Raw genomic sequence first — 25,737 nt, forward strand, 5'->3', positions numbered from 1 at the left:
TTGCAAACCCCATGCTGTAGCTCAGTGTCTGTTGTGTTAGTGACTGTAATTAAGCAACACCTCCCCCCATCCCCCCTTCCTCCTGCTTATGTAAGCGGCAGCTGCAGGAGGCCACTTAAGACCTGTCTGCTTTATGAAAACCACTTCTTTAATAAAGCTAAATGATGAACAACGGCGGTGCTGCAGTCATTCACTCAGCACAGACAGGGGAGAGAGAGAGAGAGAGAGAGAGAGAGGCGCTCCATTTAGACTGCAGCACCTGCCCTGAGCGCCGCACAGGGAGCTGTCTTGATTGTGTGTTTGTTATATGGAGGGGGAGGGAGGGGGGGATGGGGGTCTTGATCACCTCTAAGTGAGCAATTGGCATCTGTCATTAAAGAGGCACCAAGAGGGCACGGTCCATGCACGCACCACACACACACGCATGCGCCTGCGCAAACACACTCTCACACATGTTGGTATTGCCCACACATGTTGGTTGGTAGCGCTGTATTTGTGAGGACAAACAGTTTTGTGTGACGATTTTACAAATGCCATTTCAACAATAGTTTTGCCTGAGTAAAGGGCTTTGCACACAGACACGGAAAAAAAGGACAATTTCATTTTTTTTTAAAGAAAACAGTGATTCTCTATGACCTCATGCACACCGGCTCAGAATTTGCCATGCGGCAGTGCGTTTTTTTCCAGATCGAACCCAGTTCGATTTGTGCATCTTGTCACATGCGGTAAAAACTCATTGACTCCTTTTATGACTACTTTTGGGATCTGCAGTGTGGATTCCGCACAGCGTTGCACACCAAATCCAATGCGTTTTAATCATGCAGCAAATGGAAAGAAACACAGCGCTCCTGTGTAGCCCTTTATACGTACTGTAGTTGCGCACCAAGCAAGGGCAACCTGAAATTGGCGATGTACTGTAAACAAGCTTAAAATGTTTCGCCACGCAAGCTTTAGGAACGCTCAATCATTTAGCCGGGGACCACCTGGGGACCCCCTTCAAGGACCACTGGTTGAAAACCACTGTACTACAGCAGTGGTTCTCAACCCTTTCAGGCCGTGACCCCCAAACTAATCAGAGTAGGAGTTGAGGCATTACATTTAGTTTACCTCGATCTATTCCATTGCGAGGCGTTGTGATCATGTAGATCTGCTTTTTTCACAATTTCGGCCTCTAATATTTGACAATTTTACCAATGTTTGACCAGAGGTACTAAAAAGTCTTTAAAGTCCTTAAATTATCACATTCGATATTGTGCAGATACCCTGTATACACTTATACTGTTGGTCTGTTTACTGTTGAGTGAGAAAACAATGTTAACATTTAGCTAAACATCTTGGGGACCACCCCTGGGGGTCCCGACCCACAGGTTGAGAACCACTGTACTACAGTACAGTATACTTGTGGTGACACCAGTAAACTCACACACACACGCGTACACTTCTCAGTGTCTTGTGAATCACCCATTGTGCACGCCACACAGAAGCTGTGATCAGGGACCTCTCCCGGAGGCCATTATGTGCCTGCGACACACAGCCCTCCTCCTCCATTGTGGCTCCGCTGGGTCAATGTAGCGTTTAGCTTCCCCTCCCTTCACTCACCAAACAATAAAAGACCCTGGGAGAGGGATATAAACATCCCTGCCTATGATGTGCCTGTGCGTGCGTGCATGTGTGTGCGTATGTGCGTGAAGTTTCCACAACTCGTGATGACCAGAAAGTAGGAGTGGGCGATATGGTGATAAATATTGTTGAGACAATACAGTGTCTCCACGATATGCCTTTTCAGAGATATCCTATATATCGTGATACAATGAGGGAGCCTTATGAATAATCCTGTGGAACTCTTAATACAGAGATTCATTGCAGGATTAATTTAAACCTGCATTTTGGTCTAAATCAGTAGTTCTCAAACTTTAAAATGTCAAGGTCTCACCTTGACTCTGACCGTATACAAATGGAACCAAATGGACCCGCAAGTTACATACTTGTAAGGGTCAATTTAGACCTCCCAAAAGGAACCCAGAGAGTCCCTGCCTGACTCTTTTAGTTTTTGTTACCTTTTAGCTGGTTGTACTGTTAAGTAACTTGAAAAATAACCATGAAAACCAACATGAAAAAAAAATCGTGATAGGATCGTCTATCGTGATACTGCTTGAAAAAAAATAAAAAAAAATGTGATATTGTATTTTTCCATATCGCCCACCCCTACCCGAAAGGAGACAGGACGGCTGGCAGAGTGCTGTGTTCTCTCTGCTATGAATGGCAGCCGCCGTGTATGGTGGATTTGCAATTTGGAATAACACCACAGTTCCAGGCCGGAGCCGCTCGTTTTCATTCACCCGGCGTCGGCAGGTTAGCATTTCACCATGTTAGCATTCACCAGCGCCGGTTTTACTGAGGTTAGGGTTAAGGTTGGGTTTAGGTTGGTCGGACCACCCGGCACCTCTGCACGGTCCAAAAGGAACGCTCCCTAGCTCTGGTCGGGTTTGACTAGAACTGTGCTGTGATTCCAAATAAGGCATGGCGGACACACTGCTACTTGTGCCCATGCAATGCTGGGTGACATGACATGCTTGTTGGGAGGGAGAGAGGTTGGATGGATGGATGGATGGATGGATGGATGGATGGATAGATGGATAAATAGATAGGTGGGCAGTTGGATAGGAGATAGATACTGTAGATCAGTGTTTCTCAAATATCTATGGTACACAGAGGTACTGCAGGGGGTACAGAAAATGCCATCAAAAAAGAAAACTAGTATGAATCATGATTGTTCATTGTTAAAGAATTTACTACAAAACCTTTTTAGGCCGTGACCCCCAAAATAAACATATTTCAACTGGGGACCCCCACCCTGACAAGCACTCAGAATTGTAGGTATTATTTAATGTGACTCGGTTCTGCAGATAAATAAAGCTTGGCTAGATAGGAAGTCATAAGAATGAGCTGTCAATGCCCCTGGTGGATGAATTTGTTAATGCTCTATACCAGGGGTAAACCTTTTTAGGCTGTGACCCCCAAAATAAACATATTTTAACTGAAGACCCCGGGGTGAGTAGGTATTATTTAATGTGACTCGGTTCTGCAGATAAATATTGTGAAAATAGCAGCGTTGTGAGCTTGTAGATCGGCTATTTCCACAATGTTTCCCTCTTGACAGTTTGGCCTGTCTTGTTGAATATTCGACTATTCGAATACTTTGAGGTTGAATAATTCGAATACTAAAAATCACTATTCGTGAATGCCCTAGTAGGTGGTACTACTGTATAGTTAGGTAGGGAGGTGATTTATCTTTTCTCTGTGGTGGTAGGCATGTACTGTAGATAGGTAGATAGGTAGATAGGTAGGTAGGTAGGTAGATATTTCATCCTGCCTCTGCGGTGGTGTCTGCAGTGTCAGCTCAAAACAAGGCCGTCTCATTTCCTGTTTATCTGCAGGAAGCGGCTGTCTGCCGTGCACCACGCACACACACACGCACACTCACACACGCAGCACCTTGTTCATCAATCTCCTGACTTTTAATTGGTTCAGCCTGCTCCGAGACAGAGCAACACACACACACGCACACACAAGTTTGCTTTACTACACTTCTGAGGACATCAATGATGTTTGGACAGAGATGATATCAATGCCGTTTTGTCTGTTGTTATGCCAAAATCAAAATGTTTTTAACTCAGTATTTTTTGTACTTTAAGTACATTTTAATTTAGTTGTTTTGAGTGAGATTGCTTTTTATTTATTTTGTATTTACGTGCTCTGAAATTCAGTCCGATATCCGTCCGAACAAATTAGCAGTGTGCAAAGACCTTAACTCAAGTGCATTTTTGAAATCTGAACTTCTACAGTTCGACATTCATATTTTTTTCTGTGTTCCAGTATTGATACTTGAGTTTGAGTATTTTTTAAAAATTGAGTACTTTAACCACCACTGTTACTTATACCGTCTGAAATGGTTTGAAATCAGCAGTGTGTTCAGAAACATGGAGAATGACGCACACACGCACGCACGCACGCACGCACGCACGCACGCACGCACGCACGCACGCACACACACACACACACACACACACACACACACACACACACACACACACACACACACACACACACACATGGAGAGTGGTGGTCTCCCAGCCAATGGAATCTTAATGGAAGGAAGTGTCTCTCATTCACATGGTTGAGGTGAAGGTGTAACAGTATCATAGTGCAGAAAGCTGCCACAGTGCCATCCAGTGGTGGTGATGTGAACTGCTCTGGAATATGTGTCCAAACCACTTGGTGACAAATGTAGAAGACGATGCATAACTTGCACTTGTACTGTAGGCCTGCTTTTTAATATTTGAAAAGTATCACCTGCTGTATAATGCTTGGGACACATCTGGCTACAGTAATTGCCGATACAGATGCTGTAAAAAAAAAAGTAATATAATATATTGGCTAGACCGACACATCGATTCCTTAGTGTGTGTTTGATAATCAAGTAGGGCGCTAATTAAAAAAAAAAAAAAAAATCAACTCAACTACAATATGGAGGGTTTCTGTATTATCGTTGTATCAGCAGATACACACACACACACACACACACACACATGCACACATGCACACACGCATGCATGCACACACACACACACACACACACACACACGCACACACACACGCACGCACACACACACACACCAACAGGGCCACGGCGTTTGCTATTATCCGGATCCAGGCCCTGGACTCCGACATCTGTTTTCCTTAATGCCAGTTAATTAGACACAGTGGAGAGCATTCATCCACCGTCCCCGCTACCACCATGGGACTGATGGCTCTCATTGGACGTCCTCTGGAGACCAGTCCTGGAATAAGAGACGTACCGATGGCAAGGCTATGTGTGCAGTACAGCACATGGGTCTTCAACAACAGGGGGTCCTCAGAGTCACTACAGGGAGACAAAAAAAACTGGGCCACAGTGGCACAGTCTGTAGCGCTGTCGCCTCACAGCTAGAAGGTCCTGGGTTCGGTTCCCGCTGGGGACTGTAATCAGCAGTAATCCTGGTCTCTATGCTGCCTCCCCCTGGACAGCCGGAGCGCCTAATAGAGGGGAAAGGAACTGGAAAGGAAATTATATTATAATTATAATTTAATAATACAGTACATTCTGATAGTAATAAATGGTAAAGGGTGCATTTACATAGCACTTTTATCCAAGGCGCTTTACATAGAGTGTGCATTACACTCACACATTCATACAGCGATGGCAGAGGAAACCATGCAAGGCACCAACCTGCTCACCGGGAGCAACTAGGGGTTCAGAGTCTTGCTCAAGGACTTCTCGACAGTAACTCTGGGGGAGCCCGGATTCAAACGTGGGAACCCTTTGTGCTCTAATGATGTTTTATTCTACCCCTGAGCTACTTTAATGTAGTGGCAGAAACCACATATCTCCATATTTAATCTTGTTTGTTTTATTTGTATTTTTGTATTATAATCTTTTTCATAAATGAAATCCCTACCTCGTACAGTAAGCAATGTAAACACGAGGCAATGCATGTAACACACATAAATAGTAATCTAGATTCATAGGTAAACCAAGAACATATCATCGATTGGGCAAGACTGATGTCATCAACGTGACATCAGTGCATTGGAGGCGACTGTACTACCAATATAAGTGGCAGAACATACGATATATCTGTATTCAACAACATTTGTAGAGGCTTCTTTTATTCATCATTCATCATCATCTCTTTGTGAAATGTTACGTTGGGCCGTATGTCTGAAGGAAGGGTCAAAACAAGGGCATACGGCTGCTTTAGTTCCTGTGGGGCCCCAGGTGTACTACTTCGGAGGGTACGGTGATGTGAATGACGGTGATAAGATTGGCGTCCATATCTTCAACACAGTGTCTTTGCGCTGGAGGAGGATTTCCCCAGTGACGACTGGAAGAGGAGAGGTTCCCTCCAGGCGCTATAGACACACAGCTGTACTGATACAATATGTCATTTACATCTGGGGGGGCTTCCCACAATGCTCCATTCTCCATGCCTTTGATGTCGACACCCACAGGTGGTCGAAGCCCAAGGTGTCAGGGACTGTTCCAGAGGAGAGGATGTCTCACTCAGCCTGTGTCTTTGGGAAGATCATGTATGTCCATGGAGGATACAGCTCCCAGACGTCTCTAGGCACTAATGACACCTACAAGTTGGACACCACAATAATGGTCTGGTCTTTTATTAACGCCAGTGGAACTCCACCACCTGTTGCATCAAATCACTCTGGCACCATCGTCGGGACAAAGATGTTTGTATTTGGGGGCTTTTGGGACGGCATCAACTACAACATTATCAGAGTGTTTGACACAGAGACCAACTGCTGGCTGAGCACGCCTTCTTCAAAGCTCCTTCCAGAAGCACGCTGTAATCATTCATCCTTTACCTACAATGGAGAGGTGTACATATTTGGTGGCTACAACGGGAACCAGACCTTCAATGATCTTTGGAAATTCAATCCAGAAACTCTCACCTGGAAGAAGGTTGAGCCCAAGGGAAAAGGCCCGGATCGGATGGGGACGTGCTGTTGCATGGTGGGAGATAGTGTCATCCTCTTTGGAGGATGCCTCAATGACCTGTACATCTTAGACTTGAGTCCTAGTCTGAAGTCATTATGTAAGCTTGCAGTTATTCAGTACGGACAGGAGCAGTCTGGACTCCCGCACAACATCAGGTGGGAACTGGCAGCCATGACTAAGAACAGCAACAGTAGCGGATAAACTAACTAGTGTCTGTAGGTGTGAGAGAGCTGGTGACTGAATAACTACGTTGGATCTTGTTCCATTTCCTGAAAAGTAACTATTTTGGATTAAAAGGTTTCCACCCGACAGTAGGCTGGCCGAGTGTGGACGATCTATGACCCTGAAGGGCGGGGATACCAGCCGCTGAATCTCAGCGGCCAATAGCATTTGTTCACCGATCACCAATGTTTTCTTTTTTTTTTTCAGGAGCTGGCCAGAGCTCTTAATTGCTCCCTTTGAACTTCAAAGGGGTTGTGGACTGAGGTAAATGATTGCACCGTAAAAGTGTCAAGTGCTCGTTAGTGATCTCTCTTATCAATGACAGCATCAAAGACAACGACCTGTTTGATGCCTGGCATAGAGTGGAGGGGGAGGGGGGGATGTGTTTGTTTACACACAAACTCGCCTGATTGGCGACCACTGTAGATATATCTCCTGCTCAAATATTATGCAAATTAAAATTTGCTCAGTTGCTCAGTCAAATGTATACTTGACTTAACTCATTGACCACGACCACCCGAGGTACCCCCAAAAATCGCTATGTCTTTCACTGCCTGTCTTCTCTTACCTTTTAACGTGGGCGCTAGAGTTTCCATCGTGTGCGATCGGACACGGACCATGCATCGTGCGTGTGCAGGTAGTTCATCAGCTTCTAAACAAAACAAACCCGGTGAAAATCCATCGCTCCGTTCTCTATCTGCAAGCCGTGTTGTATAAACAGAAAGCCAACGGCCCAAATAGAGGGTGGACAAAAACTGTCCACCTTTTCGCGAATAGGTCTGTCCCCATAATGGGTCCGTGTTGAAACCGTTCGCGGAGGATTAGTTCCGGCCTATTTTAGTTCTGCTGTGACCCCCAACCCAAAATAATATGTACATTGACACTGTACAAACTATAGGTCTACATGTCATAACATGCTTTATGTAAATTACATTTCAACCTTTGCCTGAAGCTGCGTCCAAACCTGGATGGCTCGAGATTACATACAAAGTGAATGCAAAGACGAGACGATGCGAACAGGCGTGGCGCGAACGATCCGAAAGGTGAGGTGCCAACGGTCGCTTCGGTATCTTCGCCCCACTTGGAAAAATCCAACTGATCCGCTTCACCCCCACTCCACCCATCGCGTCCTGACAGCCAATCAGCGTTGATGTTGTCCGGAGACACGGACATGATTTTGGTGTTTGGAGTTTTGGACCCTTTTTCCGGGTGTTTGGCCTTGATTCCAACGGGACATTGATTCCAAGTGGACCTGCGCGACCAGAGTGAAGTGATAGAAGCGACTACAATAGAAGAAATAGCTTCAGGTTTGAGCCCAGATTAAGACTTGCATGGTCGTCAAGGCTACAGCAAGTTGTACGGCAAGTGTGACACACACATACACACACACACACACACACACACACACACACACACACACACACACACACACACACACACACACACACACACACACACACCCTTGCCTCAGCTCCTTGCTAATTAATTGGGGACAGTTTTTGAATGGTATGATCCTAGTGTGTGTGTGTGTGTGTGTGTGTGTGTGTGTGTGTGTGTGTGTGTGTGTGTGTGTGTGTGTGTGTGTGTGTGTGTGTGTGTGTGTGTGTGTATGCGTGTGTGTGTGTGTGTGTGTGTGTGTGTGTGTGTGTGTGTGTGTGTATGCGTGTGTGTGTGTGTGTGTGTGTGTGTGTGTGTGTGTGTACATGTTACACATGCGTGGTAATTTCTGGGTAATCCATCAGCCAGTCACATGATCTATAGTTGCTGCCTGGCTGCATGTCTCACAGCCCTATGCACGCACACAAACACATGCACGCGCGCGTGCGCACACACACACACACACACACACACACACACACACACACACACACACACACACACACACACACACACACACACACACACTGGTTCTGATCTGATTGTATTTCTTCATATTCTCTGCTCCTTTTTCCTCCCGGCTTGTCTGTCTGTCTGTCTGTATCTCTGACCCTTGACCTACCATGCATAGACCCACCCCCCCTCCCCCCTCCATAGGCTATAGGTTGTTAGCTCCTATCCTGTGTTGAACAGTTTGATTTATTTGTACATTTACGTGCGCTAAGCGCTCGGGGAACACTCACGCTTGGCTGGGATGCGCAGCGTGTGCGTGTGTGTGTGTGTGTGTGTGTGTGTGTGTGTGTGTGTGTGTGTGTGTGTGTGTGTGTGTGTGTGTGTGTGTGTGTGTGTGTGTGTGTGTGTGTGTGTGTGTGTGTGTGTGTGTGTGTGTGTGTGTGTGTGTGTGTGTGTGTGTGTGTGTGTGTCTCAGGGCAGTGACCAGTGATGGGGTGATAAACGAGGTGCATTGCGTCCCTCTCCAGAACCATTAGTTATCCGCTCTGACCCTCTGTCCTACCGGCTCAGACCCCTCCTGGGCAGGGCGTACGGGCGGGGTGCGCTCCGCTCGCTCCAGGGGGCTGCTGTTATGCTCGCTATTCGCTTAAGTTGACCGGAAATCCGTCTCAATTGCATTTCAAATTGTGTCCTTTGACTGGCTGGTGATATACAGTAACTTAACACTTAGACCATTTTTTGGTTTGTTTGTTTTGCCATAACTAACTAGCTTTTTTTTCTATCTTATTTACCCGAACGTCTGTGGCGTTGTGTGCGCCGAAGGTCTTTTATTTTACCCGGAGAAAAAAAAATACAACCGCGATGATCCATAGAAAAGGTTTTTTTTTACCAAACGTGCCATGTGTGAAAAGAATCCAAGAATATCCACTTTTCTGCAACCATGATGAATACAAGTCAACGGACGGCTTGATGTCCTAACTACATTATTTCGCCAGGCATCATGGGAAATGGAGTCTTTCAATACACAGGAAGGTTCGCTCTACTCATTTAGGCAGTTTCTTCTTTTAAACAGCTTCAAAGTTCTTTGGGTGCAGGATCAGGTAAATCATGAAGGAAGGTATAACCCGCAGTCACTTTTTAAATTGAGTCTTTCCCCTCACTCCCGCCCGCGGTAGCACACTGGCTATTGGTTACCATAGTAAGTAGTTAGCTTGTTCATGGGCGGTTTTGCTGCACTTCACGGGGGAGAACCAAGCTTGGGGTGTTTTCAGAGCTTGACTGGGCTCCACGTTGCTATGTTGATCAATTTGCCATATTAGGGAGATCAGCAGGCATCAGCTCCATTGATTGGCCGACACAAACCCTATAGGCTTTACGGATTATCGTCCCCAGTCTCCTCATGGGACAGTGAGACTCTTCACTACCGCACACAACCTACGACAAGTCAAACATGTTGAGCAGAAGTTCCTACTTCAGCTAATCTGGAACTTTACGTTCACCTTTGCTTTCCATGGTCTTGCACGGGGCGACCAGCACTAAAAATCATCGACAAGAGATCCCCCTCCTGGAATGGGAAAATCTGGATTGACAATGACGTCCACTCCCCTAAGAGTAGCAGTTGCCTGGATACTACAGATGCAGTCTAGGACTAGTTCCACAATATGCTGTGACCGGAAGGCCGTGTGCATGCCATCAGACTTTAGCTCAAGACCGGACATACATGCTCCCGAGAGAATAATGTGTCTTCACGTCTGGAGTTACAAACCTGTGTCCGAAACCGTTCTTGATATTCTTTACATGTTTCCCAAAGGAAATCTGTGGGGCGGCAGTAAAGAAGGTTTCGGGGCATGATGTCTGGAAAGTACGTCACCGCGGCTGACGTCACGGCCCATACAAGGAGATATGCACAGGGTCAAGTCATAAGCCATGTCACGCCACATGTCTGCTTCCGGATACATACATATATATATACATATAACTGACCGACAGCCTCAGAGTTGTGTTTAGGTCCAGCGAAGAAAGTATCACAGACTCAGCTATAGATTAAGCATCATAGAATTCATTGGTTTGGCCATCATCTATTGTTCTTGACATCTGGTGCTAATACCCAACGTCCCATTTTCAGAGCAATACAGTCCATCCATACAGTTCTGCTGCGGCTGAGACATGCTGTGCTGGGCGGTACACCAGAAAGAAGCGAAGGGAGCTGTTGGCAGTTACGCAGCCGTTGCCGCTGGACACAAGGTGTTCTGCTTCGGAGGGGAGAAGAACCACAATGGTCAGATTCATGTGCGTGTCTTCAACACAGTGACTTTACGCTGGCTGGATTTGCCCCCTGCAGTGAAATATGGAAGAGGAGGATGTTCCCTCGAAGTTCCCTCCTGTCGACGGAGCCACACAGCTGTGCTCATAGAAAACACAGTCTACATCTGGGGAGGGAGGCCTGACTGCAATGGCGTTTATGCATTTAATGTCGACACCCACAGATGGTTCAAACCCATGGTTTCTGGGAGTGTTCCAGAGGGGAAGTGGTGCCATTCAGCCTGTGCCTTGAGGAAGATAATGTATGTCTTTGGAGGATACACTAATAAAGGTACTAATGACCTCTACAAGTTGGACACCAGCACCATGGTTTGGTCTTTAATTAACACCATAGGCATTAAACATCCTGTTCCATCAAAATATTCAGCATTTCACTCATTACGACACTCGGCCACCATCATCGGGACAAAGATGTTTGTTTTTGGGGACTGCTACAGCTGCTACGACTTCAACTACTACAACGTGTTTGACACAGAGACAAACTCATGGATGGCCGCGCGATCTTCAGGTCTTCCTTCAGTTCTTCCTTCAGAAAGACGCGAGGATCATACAGCTTTTACCTACAATGGAGAGGTGTACATATTTGGTGGCTTCAGTAGGAACCAGAACTTCAATGATCTGTGGAAATTCAATCCAAAGACCTCCCGCTGGAAGAAGTTAAAGGCCAAGGGGAAACGCCCATTTCCAACGTCTAGTATGTGCTGTTTGTGCTGTTGCATGGTGGGAGATCGCGTCATCCTCTTTGGAGGATACAAACACACTGGCCAACGACCCAATCCTCACCTGTGGATCTTGGACTTGAGTCCTAGTCTGAAGACGTTATGTAAGCTGGCAGTTGTTCGGTACGATCTGGAGCAGTCTGGACTCCCACACAACATCAGGTGGGAAGTGGCAGCCATGACTCCCCACATTTGGACAGGTTCGTCCAGGAGATAGAGTCCAACATGTTGTCCATGTGTTTGGTGCAGGTTCATCCAGGAGATTGAGTCCAACATGTTGTCCATGTGTTTGGTGTAGGTTCATCCAGGAGAAGGGGCGTCAATTGGGTATGGCAGGGGTATGCAGCTGCCATACCCTGCAGGGTCCAGTGGGGAAAATAAAAAGTTACTTTTAAATATAAATCCATGAATGTCTCTTTGTCTATCTGTTCTGGTTATTATGTTGTTAAATTATTTAAAAATAACTACAAATGCAAAATGTAACAAAATGGTCACTTTAACAAGGTATTATAAATATATTTTCCCCAGCTTGACAAAATGGTATATTACCAGGTTCCGCAGGTCAGCTGCACAGGTGCAATGCATTATTGTTAATTGTGGCACGTTTACTAACATGCTAAGTTTAGCTGCACTTGAACAACCGTTCCAGGCTGCCATATCCAGCCCAATAAACCATAGAATCCTGTGTAAAAAACTGACAAAAGTCGGCGTTGTGAGCATGTAGATCGCCTATTTTCACAATAGAACCGTGCTATCCAAAATGTAATGCCTATTTTCCATGAGGACTCCCATCTTTGCCATACCCTAGCTTTTGCTGAACTGACGCCACTGTCCAGGAGATAGAGTAGAGTCTAACATGTTGTCCATGTGTTTGGTGCAGGTTCATCCAGGAGATTGAGTCTAACATGGGAGCGGGTCAGGCCAAGCAGTGCCAGCTCAGAACCTTCCTCACCTACTACATCAACGACCTCTTCCTCAACCAGGTGAGACAACTGGAACGTACCATTAGGCCTGTCACAATTATTACATTATATCCTCTAATCGCAATTATTTTTGCATACTTGTCATCATTATTTCCATGTTGAGAAACGTTCATATAGTTTCAAACACTTTCAAAGAGTAGTAGCAATGGCAGATCTACAAGCTCACAATGCATCACAATGCTATTATGCAACGCAAAGATGCACATCTTTCCACCAGAGATACAAAACTAGTGAAAACAGCCTATCTACAAGCACTTGTAAATGCTGTTTTCACTAGTTTAGTACATTTTATAGATGATTAACGCTTTCAATGCCACCTTTTCACCACTAGAGTGCGCCCAGTGGCCAAAGAAAACACCCATCCACAAGCGCTGTAACAGCACAAGCCGTGCGCAGCCATGACAAGCCTGAACACTTTCCTTTGTGTCATCAACAGGGACAGGATGAAGTTAGCTTGAAGTTAGCAATTGGCTACCAAGCATTTTAGAAGCCCTATTTTCGGCGATTTAGCCATGATTAAACCTTGCACACCTCATGGATATGCATGGAACAGAGAAAATGAGCTCTAAAGATCCTGGATTGCATTGGAGTGGATGGTAAATATCGGCGGTGCGACGCTCTCGCGGGCCGTGTAAACAGATGACGGCCATCGGCCCGGCTCGAAAAAAAAAAAAAAAAAAATTATCCCGAACTAGTTCGGGATAGGCACTAAAGCAGTTAATACAAAAAGAAGGTTTTGGACATACAAGGTTTCCATCTGACAACGACAATATGCTATAAATATAAGGTGCTGGCCTGGGAGTGAAAATTATAATGTAGGGGTGTCTCGGATTAAAAAGAATATTCATGGGGTGCCCTGAGACAAAAAAGTTTGGGAACCCCTGGCGTTGACACACCTAAAGTGCACCTCTAATGAAGATTAAACTGCATTTATGCTGTGTCTGTTCAAGAAGTGACACCTCTAGGAGCTTGTTCTTTTTTTTTTTTAAGGAAACATAAACTTGATGGCCTCGGTAAGAAGCGGTTTGATTACAAAGTCTGTTGTTTAGCTCATTATGAAACTGGATTTAGAGTTTAAACACAACTCAATCTGTTGGTTTTATGGTTCCCTAGTTCAACCGAGGACACGGTAAAAACGGTGAAACGGTGTGATATCTTTCGGTCATTATGTGTCGTATGCAGACGATGTGATGGTGTCGTGCTGTGATCTGTCCAGGTGAGAACAGAGATCAACAAGGAGATCGAGTCGGTGAGCAAGACCTCGGACCCCCTGAAGGTCCTGGCCAGCGCTGACACCATGAAGCTCCTGGGGGTCCAGAGACCCCTGCTGCAGGTGAGACACACACACACACACACACACACACACACACACACACACACACACACACACACACACACACACACACAGATTACTATGGGTACCTGATCCTGTCAGAGGAGCACACAGCGTGTGCTAATTAAAAATACAAAAGAAAACATTTAGTTGTTGTTCACGTGCGTATAATAGACATTTGACGTGCCTGTCACATGCATGCACGTATGTATGTATGTATGTGCACTCATATCTCTGTGTGTGTGTGTGTGTGTGTGTGTGTGTGTGTGTGTGTGTGTGTGTGTGTGTGTGTGTGTGTGTGTGTGTGTGTGTGTGTGTGTGTGTGTGTGTGTGTGTGTGTGTGTGTGTGTGTGTGTGTGTGTGTGCTTGTGTGCGTGTATTGCGTCCTGTCAAAGCACTTGAATCTGTGCTTGGTCTTTTCACAGTGTGAAAACAGCGGCAGCAGTTCATTAGAGAGAGAGAGAGAGACAGAGAGAGAGAGAGAGACTGCAGGGTTTGTTTACGGTTATGGTCCCTCCTTAACGAGTATTGCAGCATCTTGCTAATTACACTGTTGGCTCTAATGAGCCTTTCTGCTGATAGCGAGCGCAGCACTAAAACCTTCCTATTGTTTCTGGGCTTTTTTGGCCCTTTTTTAATTAGACTAAATCAAGGAGGCCTCTTCTGCCGTGCACTTTAATGGCCTACGATTGCACACATTGTGTGTTTGAGAGTGTGTGTGTGTGTGTGTGTGTGTGTGTGTGTGTGTGTGTGTGTGTGTGTGTGTGTGTGTGTGTGTGTGCATGTGTGTACTTAAGAATGAGTTTTAGTATAATTGTCCTCTGTATACTTTGTGTGTGTGCTTGGGCTTAGTGATTGCACATTTGACCGTCTTTTTGTAAGAATGCAGGTGTGTTTTCAAATGGAAAGTGACGTCATCGCACGCTGAAAATAGCCAACCTATAGCTAACAACGTGTTGGCATCCACTACACTTTTGAGCCTAAAATTCGTCTGTTTTGAGTGCTGAGCGCAGCCGCACAACGGAGCATAAATTATCCATATAAACAGGGGCAGGAATTTCATGGAGGCCATGGCCGTCGTTGCCCCTCAGTTTGGCCTTGTGCCCCCCAAACCAATGGTATGACCTGAGGCCACAGTGGCCTTAATGCCCCAGCTGACTGGACCACTTTCTTCTCTGTCTCTTTCTTGTCATGTAGACACCAGTGTTTTTTTTGTTTGTTTTTGTTTTAGATTCTGAAATCTTAACTCCCGTGTCCCCATCTTTAAACCAATCCAGTGACTTTGATTGGTGCAGGGCTGAGCATGGATCAGATTGTAAATACCATCATTTATCTATTTCACTGCTTATTAGGTTATCATCCCTAACCATTAAATTCAACACATTCTTAAAATGGACTAAAATCTTGTTTTATTTGATGGCCTTCCTGCCCTGGCATTTGGCCTTTGTGCCCTCAAAAAATGGACAACACCAAAGTAAATGACAACATTCCAGGCCTTTATATTAGGTTATTATATTCTATATTTCTCTGAGTCCACAGTGGCCTTGATGCCCCCAGATGATCTCACCGCTGTTCTTCTAAATCAGGGGTTCTCAAACTTTTTCATGTCAAGGACCCCCAGTTTGACATGCATTATGGGCTACGGACCCCCATTTACAGTAATGGCATTTCTATCTCTGGGACCTCAATTGTTATTGTTGATTTAACTCTAAGAGTGTATAAATAGAACCCATATGTACACTCCTTATTAGCGGTTATAGTTTTCTATCGTCACTGTCGGGCAGAAACCTTGTATCTCCAAGTTTCAAATTGTAATGTTTTTCTTTCGTAAAGCAAAGCCCTGCTTCATCATACAAGACTAGTGAAAACAGCTGATCTACAAGCACACAACCGCGAGGCGTTGTGTGCTTGTAGATCGTAGATCGGCTATTTTCACTAGTTTAGATCATTTTAAAATGATAGATACAAACCGAACGTTTTTTGACATACAACGACGACAATATATATTTTAACTTAATGGGTTCCCAGATTGAAAGTATAGTAATGGAAGTGTGTGCGTGCGTGTGTGCGTGCGTGCACACTGTGCAAGCGCATGTTTCCAAGCGTACAGCATGCGTACTGTACTTCCCTCAGGTGTGTGGTGATGATCAGGTGTGATCTCACACAAACGGGGGCAGGTATGGATGGGGAGGGGGTTTAATGTTACACCACATTAAACACCTACACACACACACACACACACACACACACACACACCTTGGCTGCCGCATATAGGAAACCGCAGGGGGAACATATTTATAGACGCACCTGCTCTCTCTCTCTCTCCTCTCCGCAGGTTCACATTAACACGAGCAGTGGTTCGAACGGTAGGAAGACATTAGCGCGCGCACATTAGTTTCTCTCCCGGAACATGTGTGGAAAAACACTGGTACTGTAGTATGATGGTTCTTATATTCTATTTTTTCTTTTCTTTATGGAAATGATTATTACGATTGTGCACAGTATATTTGTGATGATCTCAAATAATTGAGATTAGGCGATTATGTAATTATTGTGAAAAGCCTAGAATATAAAGTATAAGTAAAGCTATCCCCGCGTACAGGGACGTGCTGGCCATTGGGAAAAGCGGGACAACTCCCGAACGGCCGGTTCATTCCCGGCCGGTCCAGGCCGGCCATTAGGGGAAAAAAAATGTGTTCCATTTTGGGGGCTGGGCGGCCAACAAAGTAAATCGTCACTGTCGGGCAGAAACCTTGTATCTCCAAGTTTCAAATTTGTAAATTGCTTCATGCTTCATCATAGAAGGCCGTCGCAAAAAAGTAGTGAAAACAGCAGATCTACAAGCACACAACGTCTCGCAGTGCGAGGCGTTGTGTGCTTGTAGATCGGCTGTTTTCACTAGTTTAAATCATTTTTAAAATGATAAATACAAAACAAACGGTTTTGGACATACAAGGTTTCCACCCGACAACGACGAAATATAAATCATGTAATCATGTAATTGGCCCACTGGCTTGTCACTTTGTCACAAATCTTTGAGTAGCAGCAGCAGCGTTATAGAGAGAGATCTCTCTCTATAGCACGCAATGAGGGCCTGTCCAACTCTTTTTCCCGGGCTGAATCAGGGGCCCAGCACGTCCCTGCCCGCGTACAATGAAATACAGTATAAACTACTGTATATACAGTAGGGCTTCAGTGGTACATTTTCTCTTCTAAACCATGATCATATCGTTACTGTCCTGCACAAACCTTGTATCTTTGGCTCTGACAAGTTTCAAATTATGTTTTTTTTTTGTAAAGTAAACCCTGCTTCATCATAAGATTGTCGCAAACAACTAGTGAAAATAGCAGTGAGGCGGTTATTCTCACTAGTTTAAATCAATTTTAAAATTATGAATAAATAAAAAACGAACAGTTTGGAACCTGACCACCCGACAACAACGATATACTATGGTAGCATTTTCATTCTGGCTGTGTTTTACAACTGGGTGTGCTGTAGGGACTGGCTTCAGTTCATTGTTATAGAGTATAGGCACTGCTAAAGAGGGACACCGTCTTGAGACATAACCCTTATACCCAAAGAGAGAGAGAGCTGCCGTTTTTTTTTTTTTTTTTTTTTTTTTTCTCAACGATGAACCGATTGTGTTGTTCGGGTGAAATATTTCCCCCCGCAAAAAAAAAAGAAGAAAAAAAACACTTTAAGGAATTCTATATGTGCACATCATGTTTTATCCATCCTATTAGGGTCAAGCTGGAAGTACTCACATTGTTTTACTTGAGTAAAAGTATCAACACTGAAGAAATACTCTGTTACAAGTAAAAGTCCGGTATTCCGGCAAAATGTACTTGAGTAAAAGTTAAAAAAGCTTTGGCATAGAGTACCAAAAGAGTACTAAAAATATATAGGCCTACTCTGAATGTATACCAAAGTAGTGGTTTTAATGTATGCTTTGTAAAAAAAAAAAGTGACATTTTCAAATAATTTTAGTTGAGTAAAAAAAAAAGTACAATATTTGCCTCTCAAACCACTACTTTAAGTGCACTACTGGAGTAAATGTACTCAGTTACTTCCCATACCACTGCACGCCAGCTTGCTTTTTAAAACACGCAGGAATCTCATTTCCATAACATTAACCGCCTGAAGTGAACTTGACCCCTGGTTGACCCCTGGCAGGGTTTCTGCGACGGTTTTCATTTTTTGCCGACTGATGTCTGATAGCGACACGGAAACAAAGGGCAAAGTGACCTCACGTCTGCTCATAAAGCCGATAATAATCGATAATGACGCGCGCATAGGGGCCAATCTTAGACCTCCATATACAGTAGGTTAATAACAATGGTATCAGGAGAGGACACGATTAGCATATCACCGTGCAGCAGCAGTCTATAATGGATACATATGTATGTATGTATGTATGTATGCGTGTGATTGTAATGATGAGATTAATACGACCCCGACTGTAAGATTAGCTTTGACACCGTTGTCCATCTCTCTCTCTCTCTCTCTCTCTCTCTCTCTCTCTCTCTCTCTCTCTCTCTCTCTCTCTCTCTCTCTCTGTGGTTCTCAAAGTGGGGTCCAGGGACCCCCAGGGGTCCCCGGCAAAAGTAGCTGAGAAAGCGTCACAATCATTTCAACCATATGTTGGCTTTTTAAATATAATAGCGAAATTACAACCATTTAGTTGTGGTTGCCCCCATAACCACATTAACTTTCATTAAAAAATAAACTTTTCCCACATATGGATTTGATGTCTGACATCATAGACCACATGAGACTGACATAATACGTGTCCCTAAATGGGCATTCCAAGATATGGGCTTAATGTTAAAGGACTTGCATCTTTCTAGTTGTCTTGTAGATCGGCTATGGACATTTGAACTTAAACATTAAAACTCATATTTCTCTCTCTTTCTATTGGTTTGTCTGTCTCTGTCTCTGTCTCTGTCTCTGTCTGTCTCTCTCTCTCTCTCTCTCTCTCTCTCTCTCTCTCTCTCTCTCTCTCTCTCTCTCTCTATCTCTCTTCTCTCTCTCTCTCTCTCTCTCTCTCTCTCTCTCTCTCTCTCTCTCTCTCTCTCTCTCTCTCATTAGCTTTAGCGGTGTGATGCTATCTGTCCGGCGTTGCTGTTTGCCTCTGATTGATTCATTTAATTAGAGGTGGGATTCGGGATGTGTGGTTGTGCATGTGCGTGTGCGTGTGCGTGTGCGTGTGTGTGTGTGTGTGTGTGTGTGTGTGTGTGTGTGTGTGTGTGTGCGGTCACTCTGCTGGATAGGACTGGAGATTGGCTCCATTAATCTTAGTGGAACCCCCATATCCTGTGACACACACACACACACACACACACACACACACACACACACACACACACACACACACACAGACATTTGAATTATTATACTTGCGAGGACATTTTAGCGTACCGACAAGCTTGTACATCTACTATTTTTTGAAGCCTGTGGCGTGTGCTTGTGGATCGGCTTTCTTCAAATTGCCAAAGTATTGGTCTGTAGTGGTTTTGATATAATAATCTAAATCTACAAAGTAACTAGTAAGTAAAGTTTTTTTTTAATGATTATTGTAGACCTTTGAGATGTAGTGGATCAGAAGTAAAATGATTGAAAATTGGAAATACTCCAGTAAAGTACAAAAAAAGTAGTAGACTGGTCTCGGTCCGCGTTAATATGCCGACAGGCCGGTATGCTGACGAACTAAAACCTAACCTTAACCCTAACCTCAGTAAAACTATGCCTAAACTTAACCCTAACCCTAACCTCAGAAACCGTGACGCGGGTGATTAGCTAACCTGCCGACGCTAGTGAGTAGCTAACCTGCCAACGCTGGTGAGTTCTTACTCGGAACAACGGACCGGCAGAACAATGAGCGGACCCCGACTTTGGTGGTAAAAGAGTTAAAGGGGCTACACCATGAATTTAACTTTTTTCTACTTGTTCTGTTTATTAGTTTGTTCGTCTCCCTGGTGTGCCTTTTACCCGCCAAAACATTTTTTAATTATTATTTCTAAACACTCAATCTTTCACCTTTATTTCAAGGGTTTTCTGAATGGGCCTGGTCACAGTCCCGCCCCCTCCTTTTCAGTCTCCACCCGAGGAGGTCGGGGATTGACAGACAAACTCCCTCAATAGTGCCCCTTTGCCAAAAAAGGGCATTATGGTATTGCAGCTGAAAAGGCTTTGTAAGACAGAATTCAATATCTGAGTGGTTGTTTAGGCTTAAACCTGTATAAAAATGCAGAATATGTGAAGATATTGATATGAAATATATACATATTATTTGTTATGCATGGCGTAGCGACTTTATAGTACATGTTACTTAGTTCCTTTCCAGCGCTGGTTGTGTCCTCATGGCTGGAGGCCTGGTGTCCATCCCCCCTCTCGCCTGGGTTATCTGTCCCAGACACATGTCCTCCCCCTGGGGAAGCAGCGCTGCCTCTGTCCCCCTCTCTGTCAGCCTGTTCCAACCTGCTGCTGGGGCTATGGAGACAGGCCGTGTGTGTGTGTGTGTGTGTGTGTGTGTGTGTGTGTGTGTGTGTGTGTGTGTGTGTGTGTGTGTGTGTGTGTGTGTGTGTGTGTGTGTGTGTGTGTGTGTGTGTGTGTGTGTGTGTGTGTGTGTGTGTGTGTGTGTGTGTGTGTGTGTGTGTGTGTGTGTGTGTGTGTGTGTGTGTGCGTGCGTGTGCGCGCACAGGTGTTGAGCGAGTGAGAAAGGGTTACAGACAGCGAGAGAAAATCCATGTTTTGTTTGCAACTGAAGGTCACAGTTTACTATGAGAAACTGTACTGTAAATCTTGTCTCTGTCTGTAATTTTGTTTAAATCTTTTTATGCCTATGGGTTTGCCGCTCTGACATCACTGTGATGTCAGGGGACCCACACTAACAGATTCCCATTTATGCCCATATAATGTATGGAGATCCCTGATGTCATCAATATTAAGCCCATATCTAACAGGACTTCATATGGGAATGCCCATATATGGAGGCCACATCAGCCACATGACACACTAACAGAATCCATATATGGCCTAGAAAGATGGCCAAGACAGCCCATATCTGTGTGGCTGGTTCTACAGACAGGGATCTCCATATATGGGCATACAAGGGATTGTATGTATGATGTCAGATGTCATAGACATCATAGGACTTTCACGTAACGGATAACTGAGTAAGCATGTTTGGCCTCTCACAGCATATCTCCATATAAAGTGCATGGATATACAAGGTTTTCACCCTGACAACGACGATATACTATTCGTAAGATCTTCCCTCCAAGTTGCAAATCCAGCCCTGTTTACACATTTGTTTGTTCCCGTTTGATTGAGAGAGACACATAAAGAGACATACATACAGAGAGAGAGAGAGAGAGAGAGATACAGACAGACACAGAAAGACGAACAGAGACAGATAATGAATGTCTCTTTGAGTGATACAGAATGTCTCGAAGCCTGCGGTGGTTTCATGATGCCAGACACTGTTACTGCTGAGGCATGGTGCGTGCGTGCGTGCGTGCGTGCGTGCGTGCGTGCTTGCGTGTGCGCGTGTGGTGTAGCAGGGTGTAATAGTGGCCTGTGGAGAAAGAGACAGACAGAATATGAAATGTCACTTCTTCAGCCTTTGGTTTGACAGGAAGATTTTTTTGCTTCGGGCTGCTGAAAAAGAAGTTATAGCTTTTACACTTTAGTTTTTAAAGTTGAGCCTCAAGTTAACAGATGATGACCATGACAGACAGGCTAGCAAGACATGCTGCAGGCCATGTGACAGGATCTAGAAACAGAGACAAGCGGGTTTCCTGTCTGCAAGCTTTTGAATGTGAGTCAATGCAGCTCCCCATCTTGTTTCCGGCGCAGACAGGAAGCACTTTATTTCTGGCACTTAGATGCTTTTTTTTCAGCGATTATTTTTTTATATATTTTATGAATATGGTAGTTAATTAACTTCTGGAAACTTGGGCTGGGCAGTCAAAGACAGCGGGAAAACAACTCGAAACTCGAAATTCGGGCCTTGGCGATCAATGAGTTAGGCACTTGTCGCAGCTGTAAAGTGCCTGCCCACCACCACAGAGTTTGTGGGTTTAAATCCACCGTGGTGAATCTGGATTTGTAGAGCCAGGGGTCTTCAACTTTTCAGGCCCAAGGACCCCTTAGTTGAAAGAGAGATGAAGCAGGGACCCCCACAACCGTGTCATAGATTCCATATAGTTTCATTGTTTGACAGCACAGTCACCATTTTGGATTCATGTCAATTTGTGTTTTCAGATATTTAACCACTTGAACCGTCAATACTTAATAAAGTTGACCTTTCGCTCTGTACTTACTTACTTACTTACTCTTTTTCCGCTATACACCAAACCTCTTTGCCGAAAAAAGACGAACTGGTCATTGCGCCTACAGGCCTGCTGGGTGGCAGGGTGGCGCCACCTGTCTGTAGGGAGTAGTTGGGCGGGATGTTTGTTCGATTCCTGGGAATCTTTGGACATAATGTAGGTGTTATGCATTCTAAAACTGCCTCACAAGTATGGTAACTGCAACGCTTATCTGTTTGTGTGTGCGTGCGTGCGTGCGTGTGTTTGTGCGTGCGTGCGTGCGTGCGTGCGTGTGTTTGTGCGTGCGTGCGTGCGTGCGTGCGTGTGTGTGTGTGTGTGTGTGTGTGTGTGTGTGTGTGTGTGTGTGTGTGTGTGTGTGTGTGTGTGTGTGTGTGTGTGTGTGTGTGTGTGTCTCATGGTCTCTGTGTACAGGAGGTGGGTGTTCTTCTACAAGCCTCATTACGCCCACATATGGAAGCAACACACGTGCACTCGAATATCACTCACTCACACACACACACACACACACACACACACACACACACACACACACACACACACACACACACACACATCTGTGTATTTGAACATCTCCATACATTGATGTATGGTTCCAGAGGTTGCGTTGAAACCTGCTTGGGGTCCCCCCCCCCGCCCCCCAACACACACACACACACACACACACACACACACACACACACACACACTCACTCAGAAGAAGGTAATGATGCGACAGTCGCCGTTGAAACCCTCCCGGGTGGCGGGGGGTACGTTCTGGTGATTAGGAGGCATAACGTTGGGTGTGCGTGCGCTCGTGTGTGTGTTTGTGTGTGCGTGTGCGTGTGTGTGTGTGTGTGTGTGTGTGTGTGTGTGTGTGTGCGTGTGCGTGTGCGCGTTCCATCTGTAATTAACCATGTGTGATATTGGGTGCATCACATTTCAATTAAAGAAAAAAGCACAAACACTGCACTATGCATGCTGTTTATAGCGTGGGTTCATTAACGGCTCTGGTCTGGAATAGGAAGGGTTAACCCAGAACATGCCGTAGCCTGAAACTCTTTTTTTTTTTTTTTTACACGACCCATGATGATTTTGATAATAAATTTTGTTTTCATTAAAGAGGTGGTGCCATAGTTTTGTACTTTTTTTTCAATTTTGCATGTGTCTATGGAGTTAACATTACTCTAATAAACCACCAGGTGTGGTTATAATTTGCAAATGTGCCTTCCCTGTGCATTTTTGGTTATATTACTTCCTGAAAGCTGAGATGTCAAAAGGCCTGACTGAAATGATTTAACATCATAACCATAGGCGTCCACTGAAGAGGCAGGTAGTGCAGTTGTATGATGAAATAACTCTGAAAGGATAAGCGGTGAGTTCACAACGTGTGTCCTTGTAACGTCTTGCCGGCCTGATTGGTTATTATCAGGGGTCATCGCCATGCTGGCTTGTGGCGGATTCTTTTTGTCAAAATTATATTTTTGCCACGGACATACAAAATGTATCCACAACTTTCCAATCGTGCATTGCGCAGAAGGAGTGCGGCAGTTCCGGCGCCGCAGCCAAGAGCGATCTACAAGCTCACAGTGGTTGCATCTGCGACGCGACATGAGCTTGTATGTCTGCTGTTCTCCGGAAGTGTCCCACCGATAAGTCTACAGTAAATTCTCGTGGAAACAGGTGGATAGGCAAACGATAAAGAGCTATATCCCTAAATGACCATTACAGGTCTATAACTCTGGGAGTGCACGTACAAATGGAACCAAATGGACCCGTAAGGGTCCTGTACACTTCACCAGAGTTATAGACCTGTAAGACTCTGTTTGGTTCCATTTGTACACTCTCAGAGTTACAGACCCATAAGGCGGGTCTGGTAAGGTAAGTCTATACACAATTAGAGAATGTAGAATCATTTGCTACCACTTTTTGTGGTCACATGTTCAGATACTGGATTCTGATTGGCTTAAAAAAGTGGTAAATCTGTCAACAACCTTGAGTTGGCTCATGGACCCCGCCCACTGTTGTGTTGCAGTTGTATAACTAAATAACCTTGCAAGTTACAACTGCGTTTTCTTTCATTTATATGGTAGAAGTGGTAGAAAAGCAATTTACCATTCGAGGGTCGTGGGTTGTTGGCACTCGGCTTCGCCTCGTGCCACAACCCTGAAACAGTGGTAAATCAGCCAACAACCCACTCCCTCTCATGGTAAATGGCTTACTTAACTGAATTGCTGCCCTTTTAACTCATCTGGTGCCGATCCCGAACTAGTTCGGCTTTATTTCAATCCAATACAATCTTTTTTTTATTAATTCACTTACCCCGAGCTGCTTGTAGAGTCGTGGGTGGTCCTGGCTCGCTAGCCGCTAGCCAGCTAGCCGTTCTACTCTGTCCGACGATATATTCCATTAAAAATGGTTTAAAATACATTTTTGAGCTCCCCAATGTTCACCCGATGTTCGGCGCCGCTTCCGATGAGTACACGAGTTTGCCGATCCCGAAGTAGTTCGGCTTTATTTAATTAAATGAATAAAATGATAAGAGGCCTTCTGAAGCCTGGCTTGATTTTTGTAGCTACTAGCCGAAAGCTAACAACGTCCCGGCCGGCCGTAATTTGCGAACGCAATCGCCAATCTCCGCCTAATCCAATGAAAGACCGCATCTTTAAAGGCTTATATCTCTTTTTTGTGTTTTAGGGAAGCGGCGCGAGGTTTATTTACGGCGAAATCGCCCAAAAATGATCTTCTAGATGACAAAATGGGAATAGCCATTCTGTTAGCATCTTCATCCGGGACATTTCCATGCCGTGCATGAACGTGAGCACGTCAGGTCCTGGAAGCTGAAGTCCTGGAAGTTAAAGCGCTCGCCTATGAGAGATGCGCTGGCATTCTTTGGCCCCTAGAGGGCGCTGGCACTCAAAGAGTTAAATGGCTACTTTCAGGCTGAACTGCTACGATTTTGTTTCTAACGTGCACAGCTTTCAAACTGCTTGGAAATCCGTTCAGGCATTCATGAGATAGGAGCCATTTTTGAAATATGGGGTTGGTCTGGGGGTCAAACATAAATTTTCGCGATCGCGATCATGCCTAGTAGATAGTAGGATTTTTTACAGCACAGCAGTAGATGAAACAGACAAGGGGTTTTAACCACTTTAACCATCATTCAATGCTTTAACTATTGAAAAATAGCAGATATACAAGCTCACAGCGCAGCACAGAGTATGGTACATGTAATGCTGGGGGTCCTTGACATGAACAAGTTTGAGAACCACAGATTTAGAAGAAGGGTTTAGAAGACATGTATAGAATTGGATAAAACATATGCAAAAACTAAGCATAAATTAATGTTCACAATTTTTTCAAAAATAGCAGATCTACAAGATTGCAGCGCAGCACTCGACAACTTGTATATCTGCTATGTTTTAATAGTTAAAACATAAAATAATGGTTGAAGTCAAAACGTAG

At 44.8% G+C, this 25,737-nt stretch overlaps 1 protein-coding gene across 2 annotated transcripts in view; it reads left to right on the top strand.

Moving 5' to 3' along the window:
* exoc4 (exocyst complex component 4) overlaps positions 1 to 25,737 on the top strand; it is a 317,782-nt gene that overhangs the window by 201,355 nt on the left and 90,690 nt on the right. For both annotated transcript variants that reach the window (XM_080754095.1, XM_080754096.1), the window contains exons 12-13: positions 12,527 to 12,629; positions 13,846 to 13,962. In XM_080754095.1, the coding sequence (XP_080610221.1) occupies positions 12,527 to 12,629; positions 13,846 to 13,962 (220 nt within the window). The remainder of the gene's footprint in view (positions 1 to 12,526; positions 12,630 to 13,845; positions 13,963 to 25,737) is intronic.

Source organism: Nannobrachium achirus (assembly GCF_963921795.1).
Source record: "Nannobrachium achirus genome assembly, chromosome: 23".
NCBI classification, from domain to species: Eukaryota; Metazoa; Chordata; class Actinopteri; order Myctophiformes; family Myctophidae; genus Nannobrachium; species Nannobrachium achirus.